The sequence below is a fragment of the Hipposideros armiger genome, unplaced genomic scaffold (assembly GCF_001890085.2).
Source record: "Hipposideros armiger isolate ML-2016 unplaced genomic scaffold, ASM189008v1 scaffold_11, whole genome shotgun sequence".
In the NCBI taxonomy this organism is placed as follows: domain Eukaryota; kingdom Metazoa; phylum Chordata; class Mammalia; order Chiroptera; family Hipposideridae; genus Hipposideros; species Hipposideros armiger.
In genome coordinates, this window is record NW_017731361.1 from 2203988 (window position 1) to 2213693 (window position 9706).

The 9706-nt window shown below is 52.1% G+C and overlaps 1 protein-coding gene across 4 annotated transcripts; it reads right to left on the reverse strand.

Moving 5' to 3' along the window:
• Window positions 1-2079: 2079 nt before the first annotated feature.
• Window positions 2080-7520, reverse strand: STING1 (stimulator of interferon response cGAMP interactor 1). Of its 4 annotated transcripts, none has more exons than XM_019662183.1 (8): window positions 7413-7520; window positions 6959-7059; window positions 6216-6442; window positions 5901-6084; window positions 5532-5640; window positions 3908-4137; window positions 2960-3146; window positions 2080-2367 (listed from the first exon to the last, which is right to left on the reverse strand). In XM_019662183.1, exons 3-8 carry the CDS (start codon window positions 6440-6442, stop codon window positions 2174-2176), a joined length of 1131 nt encoding a protein of 376 aa, XP_019517728.1. In that variant the 5' UTR covers window positions 6959-7059; window positions 7413-7520; the 3' UTR covers window positions 2080-2173. The 4 variants fall into 4 exon arrangements, with proteins under 4 accessions (XP_019517728.1, XP_019517735.1, XP_019517745.1 ...); XM_019662190.1 differs by having other exon boundaries at window positions 7403-7512; XM_019662200.1 differs by lacking the exon at window positions 7413-7520 and adding an exon at window positions 6776-6845 and having other exon boundaries at window positions 6959-7367.
• Window positions 7521-9706: the final 2186 nt, after the last annotated feature.

Sequence of the window (9706 nt, forward strand, 5' to 3'; positions counted from 1 at the left end):
CAGACCCCTGAACAACCTCATCAGAGTCCCTACCCCTCCTCCCACCCCTAATCTCCTCTCCTTTGGGTGTCAAGGTAAGTTCAGCTTGGAAATTCCACCGTGCACCCTACCCCCTCGTGCAGGGATATCAGAGGCTCCCTGTAGAGGCCCTGCCGCACAACTCCCAGGTCCTCTGAGGCCAACCAGGAAAAACCAAGGCAAAAAACTCAGGGCTCTGTCTTCTCTGGGACTCAGGAAAGGAAGGAAAATCTGTTGCCCTTCACTGATTGGGGGACATCCCTTTGGTTGTCAGGGTCTGCCAATTTTAGCTCTCCCAATTGTTTTGAATGGTCCCAATTGTTTTGAATTGTTTTGGGGCAACACTCTGCCTTGCCTTCCCATAATGGGATGGGGCTCCTCTGTGGGCCTGCAGATATTATACCATTCACTCCTCATAAGACCTTGGGAAGAGGAGCCACTGTTATCCCCAGTTTACAGTTGGGGATATCAAGACACAGTTGGGATATCCCCAGTTGGGATATCCCCAGGTGGATACATGTACTAAGTGGGGAGCAGAATATGAACCTGGGGCCATCAGACTCCACAGACTGAGTACCATGTTGGGGGCTGGATAGGTGGGGAAAGTCATGTTGGGGAGATCCTTTATTTTGGGCTGGTTTCTAGATATAGGAGTGACTGGTGTGCTGTTGGAGGATCCTCAGGCCCTGGGGACAGACTAGCTGGGACAGCTGGGAAGAGGAGGAGACTGTTTCCCCCTTCCCTGTCTTGGCTCCGTCATCCTTAGGTTCCTTCTGGCAAATATGTGTCTGTGTGGAGCCTTTTTCCACTGCCATGCTGTACTCAGAAATGCATATTGAGCATCTGTGATAACAAAGTGGAAGGGAGGGAAAAAGTCCTGGGTGGAACTAGTAGAAATGGCCACCTCCCCTCTCAGAGGGGAGCAATTTTGCCACCACAGTGCTGTTTCAGTGGCTCAGTTCTAACAGTAATGGCGTAAGGTATGGCAGGTGGCTGGCTGTGTTGTCCAGGGTTCCCCAGAGTATGTCGCACCTTCTCACACAAGCCCCCTTCCTTCCTTATCCCTCTTCAGGCCCTCTCATCTGGGGACATTTATTCAGCGACCTTTGAGAACCCCCCTGCCAAGGACGCAGCGGTGTACCCCTCATGGCATCTGTGCACTCCCTCAGGCAGTCCCTGGTTCATCCCCACCCCTCAAGCCTCCCACTGGAGTCAAGGGCACTGAAAGGGCAGGTGAAGTGAGGGGTGCTGCCCAGCTCTGTGCCCGCATCAGCTCACATTGAAATGATAGCCACCCACTATCCTGTATTAGGATAAGGAGAGGGTGTAAGACAGTATGTCTGTGCAGATTTAGACATTGAAGACAATAAATACCAATCGCTTGTATCAGTCAGAGTCTAGCTGGAAAAAGATGGCACACTCAAGTGTGTGATCTGAGGAGTGTTTAAAAAGAGGACCATTTAGAAAGGGCAGGTATAAGGAAGCTGCAAGTGAGAGTTAGTAATCTAGGATGAGCATCAGTAGGGAACAAATACCACTGCTGGGCCTGAAGGGGGAAGGGGAGGAAGCAGTTCATGGAACCTGGAGAGAGGCAGGGTTCCTGAGAGAGTTTGGTCAAGAGATGCAGAGAGCCCACAGTGACCTTGACACCTCAGGGAGGAAGCTGGGGGAATAAATACTTCAACCTCACCCTTCTCCTTCCCTTCATCCTCCCTCTGGGGCTCCCCACTGACCAAACATGACCAGAAGCCAGAGAACAAGGGAGTTTATTGATGCCATCCAGGACAGAGGAGGCATAAAGGGGTGGAGAGTAGGTCTGGAAGGTCCAATGGAAGACACCTGACACGTCCCTTAAGTTTACCTGGCATTTAGAGTTTACAGGAAGCTTCCATACAGTGATAGTTCTCACAACAACCCTGTGAGATAGGTAGGGCAATGATATGATCCCATTTCATAGAGGAGGACACTGGGGCTCAGAGGAGTGAAACAACTTGCCCAAGGTCATAGGACTTAGCTTGAAATGTCAAGACCACGGACCTCCTTTGAGAGTCCTCCTATGGGCGAAATGGCTCTGCTGGGCTTCCAGATGCTAAAGAAAGCCCCCAACCCAGAGTCTTAGGGATCACTAGGGGCTCAGGCAAGGTGAGTGCGGGCCTCAGAAGACATCTGTGCGGAGTGGGAGAGGCTGATCCATGCCACTGATGAGGAGCTGGGGCTCTTCGTGTAGCGTGGAGGAGCCAGGCACCACCGAGGTCCCCATAGTACCCAAAGCAACCTCCTCCTTTTCCTCCTGCTTGAGGCGCCTGAGAATCTCCTGTGACAGGGAGAAGCCGCTTTCCTCTGCAGGTTCTGGAATGGGGGTGGGGGAGGCAGGGAGGGAGTTTGGGGAGGACCTCACACATTCCCATTCTAACTCACCCAGAGGACTTGCTGGGCAGATCCTCCAACTCTCCCTCCTCCTGACCTCTCTGGGCCCCCTCCCCATCCCAGCCGCTGAAGTTAGAGTTTCATGGAATCCTGGAGCTAGAAGTGGTTTTAGAGATAGTGAAATTCCGCTGTGTCACTTTTACACATAATGCTCAGAAAGGGACCCAAGGTCATCTAGTGAGGGAGTGGCAGGGCTGAGGCTGCAGCCCTGGTCTCTTAGTTCCTGGCCTGCGAATCTTCTGCTCCTCTGGCATCCCTAGATGAAATGAGGGGCCCCTAGAGCCCACCTCTTCATGCTCCACTCAGGACCATAGCCAAAGACCTCAGAGCAATCAAGTGTCCCAAGGTGGGGAAGTGGGGCCTCTCTCAGGAGAGGAAAGGGCAAGGCTTGAATACGCTGACCACTTGGGAAGGCCCAGGGCACGGTGCTGCCATATCTCCTTCTGTCCTGCTGAGAGACCCCTGGGACCCCTGCCCCTGATTCCTCCTGCCCCCCAAACTATCAACCCCTTACCCAGGTAGACAATGAGGTGACAGTTGTTCTGAGACTCAGGGGCATCTGCCAGGATGTCCTCGAGCGTCCTACAGAAGAGTTTGGCCTGCTCAAGCCGATCCTCCCGACTAAAGCCAGCTCGGCTATCCTGTGACATGGCAAACAGGGTCTGCAAGGGGGTGGCGTATTCCAGGACACAGGTGGCCACCTGGAGGAGGTGAGAGGAAGGAAGACCAGACTAAACCAGGGGCCAGGCAGACAGACTCTGGCCCCCTGTGCCAATGTGGGGTCCCAGTCCCTCAATCTGTAGAGATGGAGTGCTAGGAGGTGCCACCCTGGTGGGGTCTGTGCTGTCTGGTTGGCCTTCGCCTCTGACACCCTACTTCTAAAAATGGCCAGGGCCGCACTGAATTTACCCTTCACAGAATTTACCCTCCTCCTAAAATCCCAGGGCAAGGCCCACCAAGCTAGGCTGTTAACTGCTCCAGCTGGAAACTGAGTCTGGGGTCTGGGCTTTGGGGTTCAACCCTGATCTGATTCCCCCCACCACCCATGTGAAATCCTTCAGGTGTTCTCACAGCCTTCATCTAAGGCAGATTTATGGTTAAGAGCATGGTATACTCAGGTTGAAATCATCCACTTTCTCCCTGCTCAGTTTCTCTGAGTCTCAGTTTCTTCATCTGTCAAGTAGCGGTCATGACAGTCCCTACCCCACAGGGTGGTGATGAGGATTCATTGATATGGTCAGATGAAACAGCAAGAATAGCGTCTGGCATGCGTAAGTGCTCAATACATGTTACTTATCATTGTCCTCATTTAGTACTGAATCTTGCCCATCCCTGGGACCTATCGGGGAAACTGAGGCTCAGAGAAGAGCAGAAAATTTTTATCAGTGCTTAGCCAGAGTCTGAAGTCCTGGGGCTCTAGGCCTGACTCTCCCCAGCAGGACCCACCTCCCTGCACACTCACCGGCTTTCCGTTCTCCAGAATCTCATAGATGCTGTTTTTGTAAACCCGGCCCTTGATGCCAGCACGGTCAGCGCTTTGCTGGGGTAGCTCATACAGGAAGCGAATGTTGGGGTCGGCTACACTCAGGTCGTCAGGCACCCCACAGTCCAAGGGGAAGAGGATGTACAGCCGATGGCTCCGCATTGTGTTGTTGTGGAACTGATTGAAAGCGCGGATCCGAGCCGGGAGCCCTGGGGTGGAGAGGCCCAAGAAGTCATCCCCTCTAACCTTGTCTCCCACCTGGGTCATTGGTCCCCTCAATGTGTAGCTACAAGAAACCCGAGTGTTCAGTCCCCTCTCATTGTCTAGAAGGTCAGGAGGGGCAGAACATTCAGGAACACTCCCCATCCCTCCATCTACTCTCACCACCTTTTTCTCCCCTCACTTGTCCTTTGTCCAGATTTCTGTCAGCTCCACTCCTTCCCACCACAGCTTTCAGGGCTCTGAGAGGCAGGCAGAACCCTGGAAGGTGACATTCCCAGCATTCCCTGGTGCACTGAGCCAGGCCTCCAGCTGGAGCTATTTCTTAGCAGAAGCCATGGTGTCAAGGGGAGGTAGCAATGAGATATGGGAGAGCCCCAGCCTTGGCCAGTAAGTCAGAAGAATGAGACATAACACATGGGTTCACAGTGGAGTGGTCAAGGGTCCAGGCTCTGGACAGTCCTGGGTTCAAATCCTGTTTCCTGGGGCTGGCCGAGTGGCTCAGTTGGTTGAGTTGGCTTAAGAGCGCGGGCTCTGAGCAACAGGGCTGCTGGTTTGATTCCCACATAGACCAGTGACGCTGCGCCCAAGCTGAGCTGTCGCTGAGCTGCCAATAGGTGGCAGGATGGCTCAGCTGGTGTAACAACAAGATTGCCTGTTCCATTGTGGGCTATGCCCTCCTGTAACTAAGACTGAACTCAGCACCTTGAGCTGAGCTGCCCCCGGATGGCTCAGTGGCTAGAGCATGCGCTCTTAACAACAAGGCTGCTGGTTTGACTCCCGCATGGGATGGTGGCTATGCCCACCCACAACTAAGATTGAACACAGCACCTTGAGCTTAGAGGCCACGAGCCGCCTACAGGAAGCCAGATGACAACTGGAGCCTTCCACAACGAAGATTGAAGAACAACAACTTGGCCAGTCCCTTTCCCCAATTCCCCAACACTGTTCCCCTCCCCCAATTCCCCAATAAAGTCTTTAAAAAAAAAATCCTGTTTCCTCTCACTAAGGTGTACTTTGGAAAAGTCACTTTATCGCTCAGAACCACAATTTTCTTATCTCATAAGCAGGGGTGATGATTATCCCTTTCCCATAGGGTGTGAATTAAAAGAGAAAATGCACATGAAGGGCACAAGCCACGCAGTAAATATTTAATGAAAGAATTCACGGGTGACCTTGGACAAGTCACTTAATATTTCTTCCTGTCAACGAGGCATAATAGTAACATTCTTCATGCCTACAGGATTGCTTTGGGAATCAAATGATTTGTTAGACATGAAAATACATTGAAAAATACAAGCAGTGAGTTCTGCAGACAGAAGAGGCTGTATGTTTTATGGTCTGTCTTGTAGATCTAGAAATGGGGACATAGAAGATGACCCACCTGGCAGGATCAGCCTCAGGTACCCGATATAATATGACCACGCCAGCCCATGGGCCACATTGAAGTTCCCGTGTTCACAGACTGTAGAGACCTCAGCTGGGGCCAGCTCCTGTGGACAGCAGGGTGGGGCGGGGGAGCCTCCATGAAGGACCAGAGCCCTCCTCCAAGAATATTTCCCAAAATATTCTTGCAAACTGATGCTGATTTGCTCCCTTCTCTGTCATTGCTGACCCCACTGTTCCAGGACATTATGGGCTCCACTCCAAGAACCAACCTCTAAACTAGTCCCACTCCTAATACTGAGCTCAGAGCAGGTCACACTAGCCACAGCCTCCACTTGATCACACCCTCCACTTTCCTCCATCATACCTGGAAGCCCAGGAGGATGTTCAGTGCCTGGGAGACGCCCAGGAGGGCAAACACCCAGGTGAAAGGCAGACCAGCTATGTTTGGGAGGTAGATGTAGAAATAGCAGGACAGCAGCAGCAGGGCCCCATAGGTGATGGGGCAGCCCAGGCAGGCCCGAGCAGCCCTCCAGTAGCTGCCCTGGTACCTGCAGGTGACAGCCAAGCCCCAGATCCCAGCTCAGCTCAACCAGGGTGATTCAAAGAGGGGCAGGGCTGGGGGGTCAAGGGAGTGAAACACGCTGGGTGACTAATCACCCTAGGTTCTGCATGGAGTCACCTGGAGTGGACGTGGAACAGCTCCTCGGCCAGACTGCAGACCCTTTTGAACAGAAGTCCCAGCTGCACGGAGGCCTGGTGGAGCACCAGCCACTTGAGAATGTGGTCTGCTGGTTCCCCCAACACCCACAGGACTGCCAGGCAGATGCTCAGCAGGACAAAGGCTGCCTTCTTGGTCCAGCGACCCCTGGGCCGTGGGACGGATGGATGTAGGCTGGAGTGAGGCATCTGTAGGTACCACAAAATCCATAGCCATGCTCCTCTCACTCTCCTATCATTCCAGGACTGAGGCCCTAGCTGGGCACCTCCCCCCAGCTCTCCCAGTCCCCGATGCCCAGCCATACCCAGAGATACTTCTGGAGGACAGGCTGGGCATACAGCATCCCAGAGCTCCAGTGCAGGAGAGATGTGTTGAGAACAGAGCAGGTGGAAAAGTGCATGCACCCACACATACAAGTATACACCCCACCCAACCCCAGGGAAACCACAGGTGCGGTGAAGAAAGAAGATAGCGATTGTCGTAGACCCAGACCTGAAAGTGTCCTATGAGGTACCACTCACCTAGGGACCCTTGGGGGCTGGGCTTCCTTCTCCCCAAAATCCACCCCAGCAAGGGCCTTAGTCAGCAAAGCTGAAAACCACAGTTCAGGGGGTGGGGGCAGGGCAGCCAGAAGATTGTCACCAACCTCTGGGTCCCCAGGGGCCTCAGCCTCAGAGCTGTGGCTGGGCTGCTCCCGATCCTACCTTCTACTTCCTAGACCAAAGGTTGTTTCTGGAAGACAACAGGGAGAGAAGGGCCGGTACAATGGATCCTGGTGACCAAAGGCAGCCTCCCTGGGAGCAGCCTGAAAATGAAGAGTTAAAAACAATCGAAGCTTTCTCCACAGCACTCCAGCCCTGGCACTTCATCAGACCACAGCTTAGAGAGAGCTGCAGAGGTGGGTATTTCCTGATTCCTCTGAGGGAAGAAGAACCCTCCCCACAAGGCGCTGATAAGTCAAGGCCCTGATGAGTCATGCCCCAGTCGCGGGGCATGAGGTGGGGGAAGCTTATGACGGCCCCCATTCCATTGCCATTTGCTCCATAAAGCCTAAGGCCAAGGGTGTTCAGAAACTTTCTCACACGCCCCTGAACTCCACAACCCGAACACCAGCTTCCCTTCAAGCCCCCACAATTAAACAGTCTTACCAATACCCACATGTGCCTCCACACACCCAGCCTAAGGCAGCACACACTACACCATGCTGCCCTGCCTGATTATTTTTATTCTGATTTCTAGCTACAGATCCTCTTTTTCTGAAGACTGTGATGTCAGGAGGAGGGTGGAGAAATGAACTGTTATTTCCTGTAGCCGCCTTTAGAGTAAAAAGCTTGATAGGAGCAGGAAGCCCACAGGGGAATGCAGTGGTGGGACTCTCCACCGGAAGCGACCATAACTGATTTCTCAGAGAGAATCTGGTGGTTCCAGCCAAAAAGGCAGTCTCATGGTAATAATAATAACAATTTTTAAAAAGGGCGTGCCGTGCTTCAGACATTATGCTAAGTGTTACGTATATTATTTTACTTAACCCACTCAGTTACCCTGTCAGATAGGTATAATACTATCCCCACTTTACACATGGGCAACCTGAGACTCAGTAAGGTGAACTAGCTTGCCCCAGGTCCCACAGCTAGTAAATGAGGGAGGGGAAACTTGAAGTCAAGTGGCTTGCTCCAAAGCACAGCTTGCTCTGTGCCTTGATTTCACCGGAAACAGTGGAAGGTGCCAGGACCCAGTTTCATGCTTACTGTTTCTCCTGGAATGGTAAGTGCCTCTGGCCACTCCCTGGCAACCTGAGAAGTTGATTCGATTTGACAATGGGGAAGGCATGGAGAGTGGGATTGGAGTGGCACCCACAGAGCAGCAGCAGTTCATTCCTGCCCAGGTCAGAGGGTCCTTTGCCTTGACCCTTCCCCACATCACAACCAGACACAAGAAGACACACCGCATTCATAGATGCCAGTGGCCCCCCAGCGGCAGCAAGGCTTCCTGAAAACTCTTGGTTTTGAAAATCATTTCCTAAGAATGGAAGGGATGCTCTACATTTTTTTCTCCACTATGATTGGCTCCTGAAAAGGCCCACTGAAGTGGGCAAGGTCTCAGCTCCTTCAAAACCCAAGAAAGTCAGGGTTGCACAAGAGAAGGCCGGAGCACAGTCCTGGAGTGAGCAGCTCCACACCTGCTCCAAGGACCAGCTGTGTCAAGCAGCCTCAGGCCTCCAGGATCCTGCCTGGCTGTCTAGCACCAGCTCCCCTGGGTGGTACCGTGGCTGCCAGCTCTGCTGCTCCATACTGGTTGTCATTTCCTCTGAAACTTGTTCTTCATCCCTGCTCCCTTCTCCAGGAGGAAGATCCTCTATTTTATAGACCAAGTTGGCAATAAGCATTAGAAGTCTTAAAAAACACACATAATCATGGGCCTAGCAATCCACTTCTAGGAATCATTCTTAAAGAAATAATCGCCCTACGTGCATCTTAGTGGAGTGGACTCTCGTGGTCTCCTCTGCAAATGGGCTCTGTGACCTGGTCCCTGCCACCTGTGATCTCGCACCGAGGCCTGCGAGGGGTTGCCTCCGAGGTTTCCACCAGCCCACAAGCAAAAGCATGGCAGCCATCCCTTCCAGCAGCTGACTTGTGGCCATTCACGACTACTACTTGGGCTCCACTTCCAGAAACAGCTTCTGTGCAAGTGCCGAGTACCCCAGCGAAGCCACCCCCCACTACCCAGGTCTCCCCAAGGATGACCCTGGTCACTGGGGCAAACTTTTTCAGGAAGTCCACTCTCCTGTTCATGGCCATGGTGTTGGAGTCCCCAGAGCACTCAAAAGCTCCTCGAAGCCTTAAGTGGCATGATCACCTGTGACCTGGCTTGGAAAGCAATGCAGAAGCAGCCTGGAGGCAAGCCTGGCAAAGCCAGCACCATCCTGAGTGGACACTCCCAGCTTCCTCATAGACTAGGCAGGCTGCAGCAAGGAGAAGCAGTTGGGTTCTTTTATATCAAAACAGCAAAACATCAAAAAGGAAACTGAAAGAGCCTCCCTCTTTACTATCCAAGCCACCCTCAAGGCCTTTTGTGTGCTTTACACCTAGTAAAAAATAAATACCAAGTGGCCAGCAAAAAAGAAAGAATCCAACAAGGACACAAAGATGCCCATTTTCCAGACGTGTGTAGCAGTGTTGTTTACACCAGTGAAACACTAAAAAATATCTAAATGTCCAACAATTAACTGTTTAATTAAATAAATTGTGGTTTACCTTACAGTAGAATGTTAGGCAGCCACTAAAAATGATGATGTAATTTTGTATTATTGACTCTTAAATATGCTTATTATATGTTTCCTACTGGAGAAAAGCAGTGCGCAAAACAGTATAACTGCATTTAAAAAATATGCATTGTTGGGGCCGGCCGAGTTGCGCATTGGTTAAGAACTGGCTTGGGACGCCAGAGGGCCC